General features: G+C 35.7%; 2 protein-coding genes across 2 annotated transcripts in view; both read right to left on the reverse strand.

The window, feature by feature from the left end:
- Window positions 1-479: 479 nt before the first annotated feature.
- LOC136815375 (uncharacterized) lies at window positions 480-4,683 on the reverse strand. Its single transcript, XM_067071814.1, has 3 exons — window positions 4,540-4,683; window positions 1,941-2,194; window positions 480-1,425 (listed from the first exon to the last, which is right to left on the reverse strand). The coding sequence occupies exons 2-3, from the start codon at window positions 2,123-2,125 to the stop codon at window positions 1,107-1,109; spliced, it is 504 nt and encodes a 167-aa protein (XP_066927915.1). The 5' UTR covers window positions 2,126-2,194; window positions 4,540-4,683; the 3' UTR covers window positions 480-1,106.
- A 2,168-nt stretch (window positions 4,684-6,851) lies between these two features.
- Window positions 6,852-17,319, reverse strand: part of LOC136815439 (mediator of RNA polymerase II transcription subunit 14-like) — a 29,898-nt gene continuing 19,430 nt past the window's right edge. The window contains exons 21-34 of the mRNA XM_067071891.1: window positions 16,624-16,770; window positions 15,863-15,937; window positions 14,931-15,054; window positions 13,925-13,992; window positions 13,580-13,679; window positions 12,864-12,974; window positions 11,560-11,671; window positions 11,007-11,220; window positions 10,212-10,362; window positions 9,374-9,432; window positions 8,750-8,857; window positions 8,253-8,366; window positions 7,836-8,034; window positions 6,852-7,440 (exon numbers count right to left, since the gene is read on the reverse strand). Of these exons, the coding sequence (XP_066927992.1) occupies window positions 7,379-7,440; window positions 7,836-8,034; window positions 8,253-8,366; window positions 8,750-8,857; window positions 9,374-9,432; window positions 10,212-10,362; window positions 11,007-11,220; window positions 11,560-11,671; window positions 12,864-12,974; window positions 13,580-13,679; window positions 13,925-13,992; window positions 14,931-15,054; window positions 15,863-15,937; window positions 16,624-16,770 (1,644 nt within the window). The 3' untranslated portion in view covers window positions 6,852-7,378. The remainder of the gene's footprint in view (window positions 7,441-7,835; window positions 8,035-8,252; window positions 8,367-8,749; window positions 8,858-9,373; window positions 9,433-10,211; window positions 10,363-11,006; window positions 11,221-11,559; window positions 11,672-12,863; window positions 12,975-13,579; window positions 13,680-13,924; window positions 13,993-14,930; window positions 15,055-15,862; window positions 15,938-16,623; window positions 16,771-17,319) is intronic.

A 17,319-nucleotide genomic window follows, 5' to 3' on the forward strand; every position in this document is an offset into this window, starting at 1 on the left:
TTTGTCAGATTGGAGGACCTGATTATACAGAAAAAGCTATGTTACGTGATTTGATCTCGGTTATCTTGCAGAAAACAAGTGAGATTAAAAAAGATTGCCAATCGTGCAGGAAGACATCAAGTCGTTAAACTTTCGTTTTAAATAAATCCCATTAATTTTTGCGTTCCTTTTATTTTCACGCCTCTTATTTTCGCACATCTTGTAATATCTGGGATATTATTTTGAGTATTTTCGATGAAAAATATAAGTGAAGAGGGCAAAAAATACATGAAAAACAGAAGTTAATTCACGCGAAAATTAATGGGATTAGGGTATTTGTTTTATGATTAGTTCTGTAAGGGTCACTTTTAAAAAGCGTACGCAATGATTGCTTTTGTAACTATTCCATTGGTGCAGCTGTTGAAAATGCTGAAATGTTATCAACTTCTTTGAGAGAACAGAGGGGGTTGAAAAATCAAGTTAAGGATTAAGGTGTTATTTCGATCTTAAGTCTCTCTTTACTATTTATTTATTATTAACTATTTATTGAGCATTGATTTCTGAAATATGATATAACAAGATATATCGCAAATAATCGATCATCAGCGCCAAAACAGCAAATTTTGAAATTCATCTCCCAAGTTTGCCCAAACTTTGGTCGACCCACGCTATAGCCCGGGAGCCACTTATACTATAGCTTTTTGATAGACTGGATGGCGCTGATAAGTGACCCGGCGTAATTTGGCAGGCTTCATATTTTGGCTTTGCTTGATGTAGTAGCAAATACATGCCACTAGATCCAGTCCCTTTTTGGAGAAAAACAAACAAAGAACCAATAGACCAATTTTTTCAAATTTTGGAGGTATTTTCTTGTTTTTTTTTAGTTTCATTTACTTTCATATAATTTTTGAAAATGAAAGTGAAAAGATTGAAGATGGCAAAATCCTCTAGTCTACTTCACTGGATTCAGCGCCATCAAAATCATCAAAAAGTTTAATCAGAAGTATACTCTAGTCTAACCACGCTACTGCTGTCCATGCCAAGTTTATAAAAAAGAAACAAAAAACGGCTAAAAATGTTTAAAAGTCTCCAAATCATTTGATTATCATAGCAAAGATATGATTCCTTTATTTTTCCACTTCGTTCAAGGTATCGTTCACCAAATCGTTATTTGTTGACTCTTTGATTTGACAAACAAACATTTTCTTATTGGGTGCGATGGTGGTTCCACATGGCTCCACCCTAATGCAACCTTTTCCGGTGCCTCTTCCACGGGGTTTTCCACCAACTATGTAAGCCACGCATTGGTTAGGTGCTAAAGGGTCTGGGTTTAATGAAGGCTCTCCACGACACCACCTCCTAAATTTTGAGACTCCATTTCTCCAAAAGAACTTCTTCTTTGAAGTATCATAATTCATTCCAATCCAAACTGGAGTATCGATATTCCTGAAAAAATAACAATCAAGGCAAATTCAAATATAGGGAAAGTTGAAAAACTGTACAAAAAGTTTGAGATTCATACATTTTGTAAAGAGAAAGTTGTACTTTGGCTGAGGGTGCTGCGGTTGTTTTCGCTTTTTGTTTTCTAGGCCGACGAAGTGTAACACTGAGACAGCGTATTCTGAATTCTTAGCAATATTGAAAAATTATGCAATTATATCCTTGAGCCGATAATTGAAGTATTTACACCGAAGAATTGGGATGTTTTTTTTCCTAAATTAGGCGACAAAGTTTGTCTTGCACCAGGATGTATACCAATGATGTGAACTGTGGATAACATTGCGTGGATAAGTATTTCCAATTCACTTTTAATGTAACTCAATAGATATAGCTCCTATAAGAAACTCGTTTCGCTAGAGTATGAGCAGAAGTCTTATTATTAGACTAATTTCCTTGAGTGGTTTCTGCATGGTAGGAAAAAAGACTGCAAACTTTAGAAAACAAACGATATCTATTGATACCTTTTGCGTAAAATTCGACGTAAGATAACACTATTCATGCCACAAATGTTCATCAATTCTCCCCCTTTGTTCTTGCACTCTTGATCCGCATCTGACCAATTCAATTCGGTTAATACTCCGTCAGATTCGTCTCTTTGTGGAACTTCAGCTGGTACAAAGATAATGGATAGGCGGAAATAATTCATTTTGCAAATCGACCATATTTTTGTTGTCCCACCACACGAGCGAACTTCGAATTTATTTTCATTTCCAACCTGAAAACGTAAAAAGCGTAAAAATTTCAGTTCCTTTGAGAACGTCAAAAGGTTAAGAGGCCTTTGGGTGTTCTAAACCTAAAAATCTTCTTGTACTTAAATAATATATTGTTGGCCAATTTAAAAATCTTACAAATCTTAGGCTTTTAAATTAACAGGTCGTGTCTAAACAGATTGTCATTATAAAATACCCCGGTCTGGAAGGCTTTCGTTTATCTCTATTTTTTAGCAGTTCCCAGCTGACATACAACGTTGTTTCAACGTTCATCTAACGTTATACGGACGTTGTGAACATTAGATAAACGTTGAAACAACGTTGTGTGCAAGCTGGGTTAGAGCTTAAATGGATTTGTTTACCAATCCCAAGAGTCGAAAATAATAATGTGATCCAAATCGCAACTTGCTTTTTATTTACAACAAATGAAAATTTGACGAAAAAGCTAAAACAGTAGATTACCAGATCAGTGTATTTTATAATGACTACAGTATATGTGGCCCCCAAAACGGCGATCAAATTTGAAATTTCTCTCAAATCTAGAGGAAAAGAGATTTTACAAAAATTTTTGCTGCATGAAAACCTTTAACATCTCTACTTTATTTCCTGGAAGTTCTTTTTCAAAATTTTCAATTTCAACAATATTTTTCAATCGCTTAAAGATAGGTAGCTTTTTTCTAATGGCCCCCAAAACGGAGGTTTAAAATTTTAGCGATTTCTCGAGATATCTTTAAGATATGAATACAAAATTTTGACCATAGTTTTGAAATATGATTTAGAGCGTTTTGGGGATAAATTTATTTGATAAAATTTTTACAGTACACCCCTGGTTGTCAAAATGCAGGTTTGGGGCCCCCAAAACGGAGGTGTAGTTAAAATCAAATTATTAAGCCCAGTGGTAGTAGGGGGAAAAACTATGAACATATTTGTGTTTTCCCTTAAATTTACGACCCGATGGATGTAAAACTTATGATTTTTATGAAATATTTCAAGATTTTCGATATTGCAAAGTCCAAACTGAAAATTTAGAAATTTTCAAAATGACAATTTTGATTTAACAACGTCTTAATCAAGTTTTTGAAAACAAATCTCTTTTGAAAATAGTTCCATTCATGTATGGAATAAGCTGTGAAAATTTTAGAAAAAAGCTTAACTGAAACTGAAAATATTAAGCTTTAAAGATATTTTTCTCCTATATTTTGCAAAAAAATTACAGAATTTGCCGTTTTTGCTGATTCAGCGAAAATTTTTATATATAATGTTAATTTTTTGTTATAAACTATTAACTCAAGGCGATAGGAGTAGAATTCCAATATTTTTTGTTTTTCTCATATTTAGAATTTTCGGTTTTGTCAATGCTGATTCTAGGGCTCCAAAATACTGGTTGACCTTCAAGATGCTATATATATGTATTTGTATTTTCTGAACGGCATTAGGTGTAGAAAGTTTTCTATACCCCGTTTTCATAACTTATTTTCAATATCCAAGGAGCTAGAGTGAGTTATATGCAATTTTCATCTAATTTTGGTGTTAAAATATTTCCTTTAGACGCAAATATGTTATTTTGAATCTGTCTCAAACCAGCAAAAACATGCTCATTTTTAAGTATAACCATCATTCTTTCAAAATAAACAAAAATCGTTTAATTCTGATAAATCTACAAGTCAGAATCTTCATTTCAATGAAAACCTCCGTTTTGGGGGCCGTCTCCGTTTTGGGGGCCATATACTGTAAGAAGACCTTAAACTCCTGTAAAAACTGATATGGTATGACTCGGGGGCAGTCAGGCAAATTGACTGACGGGTATGTGCGGCAGTTAAGGCTATGTTTTTCAAAATATCATAAATGCATTTTAAGGGTAGACTTTTGATAAATGCACTGTATGGGTGGAAATTTCAGCAAATCTAGGAAAAATTGCCGATTTTTGCTCAAAAATTTTGCTTCTTTTGCTCTATTGTTGAAAAAATGCACTGTAAGGGTATGAATTTCACCGATTTTCTTCTTCACTGTAAGGGTGCGATTCTAAAAGCCAATCTGTTCCCCGCACATACCGTCATACCCACTGCCCCCCTGGGGAGCATAAAGTTGGTCTCCAGCAGCCCCCCCCCCATGATTAATTTTTCGATCAATTTTTTAATCTTTTGTCCTAATTCTGCTGTATTTAGCCTCCTTTTCAAAAATTGTCCACCCAGGCCATTTTTATTGCAGTCCCCCCCCCGCTTATTAAGTTTTGAAATTTTTACCAACCCCCCCCCCCCCCGACTATTAGGTACTCAAGAGTAGCCCCCCACACCACAGTGCTTGACTTCACAGAAACTGCAAATGAAAAAAAAAGTTTTTTAGTATATACCTGAAGTGCAGCACAATCTTTCAGAATGCTGTTTGATGGGAGAGGTGATAAAGGGACAAATCCGTCGATACCGGTTAAATATTCAAACGTTCCGTCAATTGTGTTGTCTTTGTGGTCATTCAGACCTGTCCATGCCAGTGTAATCCCTCTACAAAAAGTTGAGTAGAGGAAAAATCTTTCAAAAAGTTTGAAAGCAATCAAAATCCAAAATTTGCGTCATCGCCCATTTCACGGGATTAGAATTTTCAATCTTGTTGAAATTCAGAATTCCGGAGGGGTTTTGAGTTAAAAAGTAAATAGAATCACAAGAAATTATATCAAATACGTATGTCATAAAACTAAAATGTTGAATCCCCCATTTATATGTTTTTTACATGATGTAGTAAATCCCTAAAACTTACCAAAAATTATTCAACCTATAAACAACTTTCAAAACTATTTACCCAAGCTAAACATAAGAACTTTTATCTTTTTTCCATTTCTGCCAAAAGAAAGTCAGCTTCTTTTTCATTTTGTATCCCTACCAAGTGGCCACCCTGTGCGACACAATTTGCTTCTGCTGCGAAGAAATTGCGCCCTTGGTCATTGAAACTGTAAATCGTTTTTCCTCCTAATAATGAATGCAAATTAATGAAAAAAAACAATCTTAAATTGGTAATTTTAAGGAGGCGTTCTGGCGATTCAAAGTGTTTCCAAAATTTCCGCAAATGAGAATAAAAAACGAAGAAGAAGAATAAAATGAAGATTCTTTCTATTTGACCAAAAATCTTTAATAAAAAAGTATTAACATTTTTCATATTTTCTTCGGATCAAAAGCTACAGTAAAGAGAAAATTGTGACAAAAAATTATACCATGAACCCACCAGAGTATAATGTATTATTTATATATATACCTCTACAGATTAAATCTCCTTCTTCGTTTTCGATAAATTTTTCGCATGACCTTTTTTTACAAGCCACAAAAGAAGTGGAAAGGGCCAACATCATAATTAATACAAAATTTTTCATTTTTACTTATGTAAAACTATCAGAACGAACGCGGCTTAGTGTTTCGTTTTTTTGTCTTCTCAATTTATTTGGGCTTTGAAAACTTGATGGTGTTTAATTTATGTAATATATTTCTTGATAAGCGTTAGTCAAGATTATTTAACATTTTTTCTATCGGGATTGCCCAGAAAAACTCTCAGTATTTGACACTTTTCTTTACAAGAAAGATAGCTTGGATAGAAAAATGCCCAAAGAAAACGAGAAGCGAAAAACGAAACACTAACTAAACCACAAATAATTTTCATGCTCCATTTTTTTTTCAACGCACAAAATTTGAATGACTTTTATACAATCGAGCTTCGTAAAAATTCTTTCTACAGAAAATACTTCCGCTCAGCTTGAAAAGTCAACAAGATGTTTGTTAATTAACTTGGGGAGTGACAAAGGAAAAAAAATAATTTTAATAAAATAATACCTTATCAAGTGGATTATTCTAATTAATTCTTCTATATACCATAAATCAACAACATCAATAATTTGTGTTGACAAAGTCCTCCATTGCAAGATAGCTAAATTATATACCATAACCATAAATAACATTTTTTATAAGAAAACTGGAACAATATTAAGCATTATCATCAACATAAAAAATATGAGCAATCTGATAGGTTAAAAATGCGTACATAAATGCTGTATTTCGCTTACAAATATGACAAAAAATCTGAACTCGAGAGATATAGTGTACTCGGTACCGTGTGATAACTATTACAAAAGCGATGAAGAACAATCCAATTTTGGACAGAAATTAGTTATCATCCAAAAATCTCCACGTAATTATCCGTGTGATGTCATAGTGTATAGGGTATGGCTAATGAATTATAAGCCCGAAGGGCTAGAATCGAATCTCCTTGGTAGGACTTGAAGCCTACCAAATCCTAACAAAGTTGCGCGGTCCGCCTGGTTTTTACAACAGATTGAAACTAAAATTTACACCTATTTTTGGAAAAAATATCACTCGAAAACAAAGGAATCGCTAGATTCAATCCGTCGTCAAAAATACGGCGCATATTTTAAGGCTTCACTTTTTCTTGCCTGAGAAAGGTTAAAGATTTGATTCTAGCCCTTCGGACTTATACTTAATTGGGTATTGCTTGTAGCATTCTTAAGTGATTATTTGCCCGAAACAGTCTAGATACCAACCACTAAATAGGTATTTTCAGGCTTGTTAAATTCTCATTATTGTTATTATTAAAACTTATTCTTACAAAAATAAAGAGTATTTAACAAAAACATTTTAACGAGTACCAAAAATAAGCTCAATGAACTGCTTTGTAGTCATTCTATATTTCGGATTTTTAGAAAATAATGTCTATGTACATAAAAAGAGACTAAAGTATTTTATAGTTAAAAAAAAAAAAACTCGATTTTCACAATACCGGGGAGGGGGGTGTGTTTGGGTAAAATGGATACGAGGATGTACCGCTGGTGCCTTTTGTTACCTCTATGAGTCCCAGGTAGCAAAAACCACCAGAATAGAAAAATCCCAACGTATGGTCCACTTTTCGAATTTCAGCGGCACATCCCTGTCGGTCGGCAAGGGTAGTACTCCCCCAAGGGGCACAATATATCGGACTGCAATACACGAAATAAATAACAGGTACTCTATTATAAAATGAAAATATATTCTCAAGCAACCCCCCCCCCAATATACTGTAAAAATATTGCAAGTGCAGCTGGCAATATATTGCGGAAGGTTTTACAATATATTTCCGGCACTTCCCAATATATTATTTGACAATACATACAGCTGGTGTAACGTGTAACAGCTTGGTTGGTTACAATTCTATCAAAATTATGAGTCTTTGACTTGAAACTTTGTAACAAGTAACGAAACAGCTCGAAATATGGGGAAATCTAAAAAGAAAAGAACAAAATAGACAACTTCTCCAGGACTCGAATTCTTTCGATTCATGACGTAATAAACCGGGATATTTCCGTAGAAAACATTACGTCATGAATATCATGAATTGTGAGCCTTTCCGCTGTTTCATTGGGAATTAACCATTCTAAGTAAAATTGCGAGCGCAGTAGGGGGTGGCCCGAAGGTATGAGAGGGCGCCTGGCTTTCTTCCAGGATTACTCCACTTACCCCTGATCATACCATTAATTGCTAAACACCAAGCAGAGAGGTGGCATGGTTGGTATGACCCGGCTAGGGATTGAACCCACGACCTTGCGCACTGTGGCTGGGTGCTGTAAAAATAAACCATTGTAATTTCATTGAAAAATCAGAGACTGTAAGTAATTACCTCTTTGAGCGATTGTTTGAGCGATCTGATTTAAAAACGTGATAACTTGCGATCGGGCACGCACCGCCCACGATGTAGGTTCTGCCGGTACGTTTTTCAACGGGATATATTCGAGCGCGTGAACTAAGTTAGTACGCACTTCATGCACAAGCGTGAGAACCACGATATTTTCTTCGTTTTGTAGGTCTGTCAGTTGAAGCTGTTAAAAAGAAACAATAAACTCAGTAAATCAATAAATGAGCAGCAGTGAACATTTACAGACTTATTTATGGTTTTGGATATAGTACAAGATTTTTGAAAAGAATTATGCACTTTGGCTTCTTATAAAAAAGCATGTAGGCATAAGAAGGTATTTGATTTTCAAGAATGGATAAAAAGTGTTTCTTAATTCAAAATAGAGAGTAATTAGTCACTTACGAAGAGAAGGTTTTTAGTTTTGAGAGCGACAGCAGAAGTGCCTGGCAACACAATGGGAGGTGGGATGGTTAATACTACTTCTACACGGTAGTGATAATCTGCCCAGTTCGATTGCTAAAAAAAGAAAATACATACAGATGAATATTGATAAACATTTGCAAGTTTGTGTATTTGCACTTTTGAGGACGGTAAAGTCACTGAAGCGATTTGGAATAAACCGCAGTTTTGACCCGCAAAATCTAGGACGATAAAAGAGTTGATTTACCGTCGTCCTCAGTCAGTCAGGATGTATACAAATTAGAACCTTAACATTCTATAATCAAGATTCAACTTTGGATTTCGGGTTCGATAATCACGATTTATCTTTCTGAACTCGCAGTGATAACCTGCAGTCTTATTTTACATTTTCAGCGTGAATTATGAAAATGGAAGCTTTTCACAGTGTATTGATGGAAAAATTGATGGTAAAACGTGGTAAAACCAATAAATCCTCTTACCATCTCAAGTTTGAAGACTTTCATGAAATCTTTGAGTATTTTTTGTTGTGCACCCAATATACGAGCGAACGAAGTCAACGCCGTCACTCTGAACGGAGGCGACGCCACCTTTAGTATTAAGAGTAAGATAATTAATTGTCAAAGAATAACATATTTGATACTGAACCAAGTCTAGCGTTGTGATCCTTGTCCTTAGGGCAAGGCCTATATGTCCTATGCTAGGGTAGGCTCATTCTTCTTCTACTGAACCAAAAGACTCATAAGAAAGTTTATGTATTCGAGATAAACCGAAGGAGACATGTTACCAAAATCGCCGTCCACTTTGCTCGACGACGGTAAAAACACCAAAATACCGTCGTCTGTTTAGTTGGACAAAGACGATATAAAGCCGTACATCATAATTCGACCTTGTTTTGTATCGACTTCAATGACCGTTGCTCTCGATATCCTCTGATACATAAACTCGGTATTCATTGGTTCTGCGGTAAAAAAAATCCCTGAAATTTCTGAAGTAAGACGGACCAGTTGTTAATTTGTCCGATCTGGAATACTGGGAGTATTTCGAAGGCGAACGAGTTACGATTTCGAGACTCTCAGATCAGAACTTGGCGGCACGCATGTTACCTTATGTTCAAAGTACTGTTCCAAAATGCTCAGTTCCTCTTGAATTTGCCAGGCTGCCTCTGTAAAATAATTTTTTTTGAAATATTATGAGCAAGTAGGCTGCGTGGATGCCTGAATTAGTTTTTGTTAGGAAGGATGCAAATCAAACTCGAAAAACGCTTCCAGAATTGAATAAAAAAGCAAGTTCGTAACCTTTTGTACCATAAAATTCTCACTAAAGCTGTAATGATATCAACGATTCCAAGTTTAAAAAACTTGACTTTTGAGGTCGATTCGCAACCCTTTTATGACAAAACAAATCGGAGGGACGCTGTCAGCCTAATCATAACCAGAGCTTATCTCACGTTTATAGTTTCGTAGTACACTCTGTGCGCATTGTCTGTTTGATAAAAAAATTCCCGTATGGAGACCTCTGTGATGAAGAATGATTTATAAATAGCAACACTTCCATCATCGTCTCCCGTCACTCACCAACACTCCATCGCAGCGGTCGGTTTGAAAAATCTCGCATGAGAAAAGACAACAACAGACCCTCTATGGCAATGAATTTTGAAATAAGTCGTAGTCCGTGTACAGACAAGCCTAATCAGCGACTCATAATTTCGTGAAAAAATTCATGTCAAAGTTCAAGAAATTAATATTTTTTTCATGTAGAAAGGAGGCGTGCCTCTTGTGCTGACAAAACAGAATAAACAAAAGAATCACACAAAATTTGTGCTCAAACGAGACGGGAAGGGGAGAAAGTTGTTCTTTAACTTTTGTTTAAAAATGCTGTGTCAGCAAATCGTAGGAGATACGAAAAAGTCCTTTAAAGCATAATATCATGAAGGTTTCTTACCGTGCCCTCTTGCAGGAGTTACTCTAAGAACCAGGTAATCCATGGTAGCTTGATTCAAACTGATACTGTACTGTAGGCCGTTTTCTGGACCAATCTTCCCGGCACAAGATGAAAATACCACCACTCCATTTTCAGTCTTCTCATGTTTTAGCTAAAAGTAAAATTGTCTCGATTAAATGTTATTTATAAGCATACAAAATCTAAAATTTGGCTTCTAGATCGAGAGATTTACAAAGCTGGAAAAATGCTTGAAGGGTAATGCTAATAATATAGTACAATTCCAGCTAAATACAAGCAAAATCAGAAAATGTAGGCTCAAGGTAGTGCTTGAAATGCTTGAATTTTCGCCATATACGAACTCAGATGTGCTTTTAATTCAGCTAGAGAAAAGGGAACTTTCGGGTCGCCGTCGAGTGCGGTCGTAAACTTACTTTACTTTACTTAAAACAGTTTTCAAAGGTCTGATTTGTTATTTACGTATTTGATTTTTCTTTTTCATATGTGAGCGGGCTTCTTAGTGTCAAATGGCATTGTTGATCAAAGGCTGCTTTGCTTTAAACATATACACATTTTCGGCGAACACAAAATTTCAAGCAAAAATCGGACCAAGTATGTAAATCAATTCTCCAAGACTCCAGATTTCACCTAAAGAATTTCAAAAATTGGTTGACAAAATTTGCGCGTGAAAACAAAATTCTACAATCTTTTTGTGACTTACTCTTGGATAGTTTCGCACTAATAAGTCCAAAAGTTGAAAGAGTAGTACAAGGTACAATAGTTGGTGTTTATACTTACAGTATCGTCATTGCGTAGAACTCTTATCAGATGTGATCGAAGTTGTATGGAACCGAAGAATTTCTCCAACGGACAAACACAATTTGAATTCTCTTTATTATCGTTGTCAGGTTTGAGAAGCATTTTGAATGACTCGTGTGTCAACAGAACAGGCGTGTAAGCGTGAGTCACGTTGATACTGGATAACATCATTCGTGATTGAGGTGTGGCCGTACTGAAGGTTAGATATGAGAATAAAATTACAGTTAACACTCTCTTATTCGATTTTCAAGGGATAAAGAATCTTCTTCGCAATTTGAGAAATATTCGAATTACGGAGGGTATTTCTGAGTATAGTATATACTATTTGCAGGCCGAATGGACCGATCTTTTAGTTCGAATTAGAGAAAGATTCAAATTAAAAATATTCGAATTATAGAGATATATTAAAATTTAAATCTTTTTCTAATTTGAACTATGATATAACAATGGTCCAACCAGCTTGCAAAATCTTACAAGGTTTTACAAAAGCTTTTCCGCAATTTAAACCATCGGTGATAAATATTTCTATTACTTTTGTCGAGCAGGATGTGGCGATCCTTGTACAAGAGGAGGTGAACCAGGCCATGTGCTTGGTGACATTGCATTTCCAATGGCTGCTGGAGAAGGTTGCTGGAGGAATGTACCTGGAAATGTTTAAATGAAAGGGTTAACTTCATGTACTGTCGACATACCTTGGCTAATCTCGCCATAGCAACTATATCTGGTCTGCAAAGTAGTTACAAGTAGTGATTTTTCTAAACAGCTTTTATTGAGAAGGATTTAATCATAACAAGCAACATGCTGAACGGACCTACCTAATGATTAACATCAGATGAACATAAGAAAAAAGTGACAATAATTGTACAAAAATTCAGAATGGAAAAATAAAGCTTGTGTGTTGAATAATGTAAAATGGTAAAAAGGAATTTCCCCAAATACGAAAATCACTTATACCATTCAGGCCCAAAAAACCTTTTAAGCTGTTTTTGGCCCAAATTTTCCCAAAAAAATTTTCCTTAAAAATCTGGCTCCGTCACATTTTGGGCATTGCCATTTTGCATCATTGTGCAAAAAATCAGAAAAAAATTATGAGTCAACATTGAGAAAAGCTATATTTTCTTATTCGGTTAAAGGGAATTTCCCCAAAATACGAAAATCCGTCTTTTAAGGTGAATAAGAATTTTCCAGGAAAAACCACTTCAGCCATTCCTTAGAGAATCCTGCCCTCTATCTTTGTACAAAAAATCAGAAAAAAGTAATGACAGGATTTTGCACAAAGTCCAAAAAACCCTATTTTTAGGAAGTTTTTGGCCCAAATTTGCCCAAATAGATTTTTTCTCAAAAATCGGGCTCCGTCACGTTCTGGGCATTGCCATTTTGCATCATTGTGTAAAAAAGCTGGTAACGGACGAACGGACGAACGAACGAACGAACGGACATGGGTTAATTTATAGAACCTCCACCGGGGCACCCGGAGGTAGGTCCAAAAAGTTTAAAGACCAGATAATTGCTATGACAGAATAGATTTTTTCAATACTCTAAATTTTAATTTGTAGCAGAAAATCTATAATTCCAAACCATGGCATCTTAAAATTCAACTTCGGTAACACAGGAACAAACCTTGCTTTTTGTCTAGATCTACCCCTAAGAATCAATCTCCGAGAAAGTTCTGATTGCTGGCACGAAAAACCATGGCCCGTCACATTCGCCATATCCCTTCAGAGCAGAGCGTGATATGCAACAACAACAAACAGGGTTTTAGAAAGTATGTAAGACAGAAAAATACAGATTTGGTTTTTTGAGCAGCAGTTACCAACTGACAAACAAACAGCTCACCTGGCGAGGGAACAGAAGCAGGGTTACCAGGACTTGGTGCGGTGAATTGGTTGAAAGGTTGTGGCGAAGAAATGACGATCGAAGCATGATTGCTTGGCGGTTGACTGTAATCTGTCATGAAGAAACGATGGAAAAGTGTTATAGAACTACTCAATATTCTCAATTACGCAGATTTTATATGTTTCAAATTACAGTGGAACCTCTAATTAGCGGACACCATAGGGGAAAGGGGTTAGTGTCCGCTAATTAGAAGTGTCCGCCTTTTAGAAACTTTTTTATGAGGATTTGACTAGGAAACGGCCGGGGAAAATAAAATTGTCCGCTAATCAGAGGTGTCCGCCTTTTAGAGTGTCCGTTAATTAGAGGTTTTACTGTATAATTAACAGAGAAAGTCTCTTGAGGATTTTGTCAATTTTTATTTAATAAAGTCGGAGTCCAGTAGTGAAAAAAGTCAAAGGCAAATGCAAATTCGTAGGGGGCCAACCTCTGATCCACTTAGTTAGGGAAGTTATTATCTTATTCATGCACCACTGGAGAGTCTTCTGAGAACTTTTAGAATTTTCCACCCAATACGTCACTTAAACAATAGAAAAAGTGACGCATTGGGTGGAACAAAAACAGAAAAGTTGCTTAATTTCATTGCAGTGATGCATATCATGAATTAAATATCAATCTTAGATATGGTTTATTGAAGAACAAAGTCACATGGTGCTTACTATCAGTTGATTGATCGAGTTCCATTCCACCAGGAGTGACTGGATAATCGAGTCCAGCACTTCCTCCTGAATATTTCTCTGCATACAGGTGAAGGAAAGCCTGTAAAAGAAGCATGGCACTGTCATTTGCAATTACAAATTTAGTATCAAAATTCAAAGCTTCACTCGACAAAAGCACATCAAAAATAGGATATCATCTAAAGATTGAATGAAGGTTTCACCAGCATGATACACCGTGTAGCAATTATAAAATGAGATATTTATTTCAAGATTTCTCGATGTACCAAAAGATAAATATCATCGCAATGCTTCTTAACTTCACATTGAAAAATCAACAGTTTTTACCGTCAACTGAGGTATCGGGTTGAAGCCTCTCATAGCTTTCGTCGTGTCCGTCAAATATAATGTTCCATCTAAAACGTTAAGACATTATGGTAAACATTAATGAATCTAAAGAAAATTAAACGAAGAGTGCCTAATTCAGTGTTGTTGACCCAGTGATAGATGTAAGAAATAGTTTTGATTATTTGAAGTTATTATTGGGAGCTGATTTTCTAAAGTTTAGCTTCTGAAGACTATCATATCAAGACCATATGTAGGCTGGACGCGCGCCCCCTGATATGTCTTGATATGGGGGCTGCGTATCCTGTATAAAATTCTCGTTCCAGAGTTACCCCAAAGTTGTGTTTTTGAGTTTTAGAAACTTGATTTGCTTGATTAGTAGGTTTTAATAAATGAGAAATATCTAAATTTCATTAAATTTGAATCAAAAAGTTGAATCAAAAATTTGAATGGCCTGAGGTTAATACTATCATTGGATTTCTGAACCATATTAAAAAAAATTGAAACAGGTTACCCCAAAATTGGGGTAACTCTCGGACGGGAATACTATACACGATACGAATCCCCTATATCAAAATCATCAATCGGGGATGCGTACAGCGTAGGATATATCATAACATTCAGAAAAAGCTTTTCTGCTGGTATTTTAACATGACAATTCAGACGCCGTTTTCGTTTAACAATTAGGACAAATAGCAAGAGAGTAAGAAAGTGTAGTGAGCAGTCCAAAAAATTAGAAAATACTTATGAAGCAATTCCACACAAAGTCTAAAAAACCCCATTTTTAGGGACTTTTTGGTTCAAATTTGCCCACGACAAATGGTCTTTTTCCCTAAAAATGACATAGGGGAATTTCCCCAAGTAAGAAAATCCGTTTTTTACGGCCAAAAAAAAAATTCCGAAAAAAATCAGAAAAACCTCATTTTTTTTCTTCGAAAATCGGGCTCCGTTACCATTTTGCATCACTGTGCAAAAAATGGGGTAGGTCCAAAAATTAACAAAAACGTACCTTTGATGAGTACAGACGATTCCATCAAATACAAATCTAAGACGTGTGCGTTCCGATAAACCATGTTGATTTGAGTAGAAGAATGAGCGATCACCGTAAAATTGTTCACCACTTGGAGTGCTCTCTATGAAAAGTAAAATGTAATCGTTAGGTTAAATCGTAAAAAAAAACTGACTTAACTTAACTTAAAATAACTTGGGGTCTAAAGAGAACTGCTTCCACGTCCCCGAATTCATGATATGCACCATTGCATTGTCTTCCACGGACCAGGCTGCTGATTTTTTGAAAGTGACGTATTAACTGATTTAACGTCTCTTACAACCAATCAGCTATAGGATCCGTAATGTAATGTCAGAAGATATTGCAATGGTGCATATCATGAACAGACCATTCCACGGTTAAAAGGAATCAAAGTGAATCAGGGCACCACCAAGCTCTGATAACGACTTTCTGTTTTTCTAAGATTTTGTATCTTTTTGCGTCTAACCAACGGAAAGCCGTTAGGGAGGCATAATCCTTCCTGATTACCAATGAATCTTTTCGACCGTGAAATGGCACATTGGTTGGCAATTTGCACTAAATGAGAAGGAAGAAGTCAGAAAAGGTAACAGTCATGAAAATCTGAAAAAGTTTTATTATTTAAGGTAAACTTTAATAAAACAACTCATTATTGACACGCTTCAAATTAAAGGGACATTAAAGTAGTAAAATGTAAACATTGCGCGAACCACGTTTCATTAAAGAGAACAATTAAAATCACGTGTCCAAAACAAACTTGTAAAACAATTGAACAATCAAAATTAGCCATATTTGGTTTGATTTTTTATTTGTACATGTGACATTTGTTTTGATTTTGTATCCGCTGCATACAGTTTGTTTACAAATTATATCCCTTTAAACTTGTGATAGATCAGTATTAAATGGAAACTTACATTCGAAAGGGTCAACTCGGGTATGATGGTCAGCCTACAGATAGCTTTCAATGGTGCGTATGTATCGTGGATTACCTGTCAGAATGATGGACAGAACTTCTTTTATTGGTTAGAAATTAACTGTAAGAAGTCGAACATTCTCTTTCTGGATGGAAGAGATTTTACTTTTTTTAGAAATTTTGCGAAGATTTTTTTAACAAATTCATACAAATTTTATTTTCAAGTAGTACAGTGATATATAACTATTTATTGTAATTTCTTTGAAAACCCTTTGAAAAGCTTTTCCCTCTTTGATAACTTACCCCTCTCTTTATCGGTCATTTGTTTTGTTCTCGACCCCCTATTTGAACTTTAGGAAGACAAAACCGCTCCCCTTTAAGGGGTTGAACATTCTACCCTAAAAATGGCATTCTAAGGTTCAGTTGTCAAATTCTATGGTCGTGATAAATTTTTTGGCCAATTTCATCTGGAATATCTTTATAGAGTACATTCTTATATTCTTATAACCCATGTCCGTTCGTTCGTTCGTTCGTCCGTTCGTCCGTTCGTCCGTTCGTCCGTTCGTCTGTTACCAGCTTTTCTCAGGAGTTGAACCGAGAAACGATGGTACAGAGCAATGAGTACGTAATAGATATATCTTTTTCAAAGAAACTTCTGAAGTTGCGAGACAATGAAAAATATCTCACATTTACATTATTAGTAAAAAACCGGGCGGGACGTTTTTTAAAACATCACGCCATGAATATTAGATAGAAGAGTACCTTGAGAGAGTATTGTAGATTTTGGTGGCGGTTAAATTCTTGTTGGATATATTCTTGCGTTAGTGAGTGAGGACACGGTTCTTTTGTGTTTCCATTCTTCATGAAAGTCACTTGGTATTCTTTCTCGCGATCGTATGAAAAGGTCACCTAAGAGGTGGAAGAAAAGGGATTTAGCGATTTCAATACTAAAGTTTAAATCCTTGTTCAAGTCCGGGAGCTTGGGGAGGTCAGCTAAGACAGGCGGAGAGGCACATGTAAGCATATATTATATTTATAGCAAGATGTCTTAATTTTTAGAATTAACTTGTTGACTGCCCGAAATTTTCTTTTAGGTGTGTATTTTATGGACCAGAATACAAAAATAGCAGGGTAAATTCGGACATTATGCTATTAGATGATGTGTTTACACTCCGACTGTCATAGTTAACCTCTCACAGCTCCCGGACTATAAATAAAGTCAATATTTTACGTGGACAGCTCAAAAATCGAGAAATTTTGGACAGTATTTCGATTATTTTCACGGGGTCCAAGGCTAGGTGGCTCGGCTATATTTAACTTGAACGGAACGTTGGAAGGAGCGGAAATTTGAATCGCGAACCCCAGGTTTTGAAACGTTGACTTGTCGCTTCCTTTAGTTTAGGTGGTTTAGTTAGATAGTTATCTTCAAGGCAAGTATAGCAAGTATAACAAAACACA

The sequence above is a fragment of the Clytia hemisphaerica genome, unplaced genomic scaffold, assembly GCF_902728285.1.
Source record: "Clytia hemisphaerica strain Z4C2 unplaced genomic scaffold, Clytia hemisphaerica genome assembly, whole genome shotgun sequence".
In the NCBI taxonomy this organism is placed as follows: Eukaryota; Metazoa; Cnidaria; class Hydrozoa; order Leptothecata; family Clytiidae; genus Clytia; species Clytia hemisphaerica.

Coding starts and splice junctions, on each gene's coding strand:
- LOC136815375 (XM_067071814.1), bottom strand. CDS start 2,125: ATGAATTATTTCCGCCTATCCATTATCTTTGTACCAGCTGAAGTTCCA. Junction 1,426..1,940: donor CGTCGAATTTTACGCAAAAG/GTATCAATAGAT, acceptor TTATTTTTTCAG/GAATATCGATACTCCAGTTT.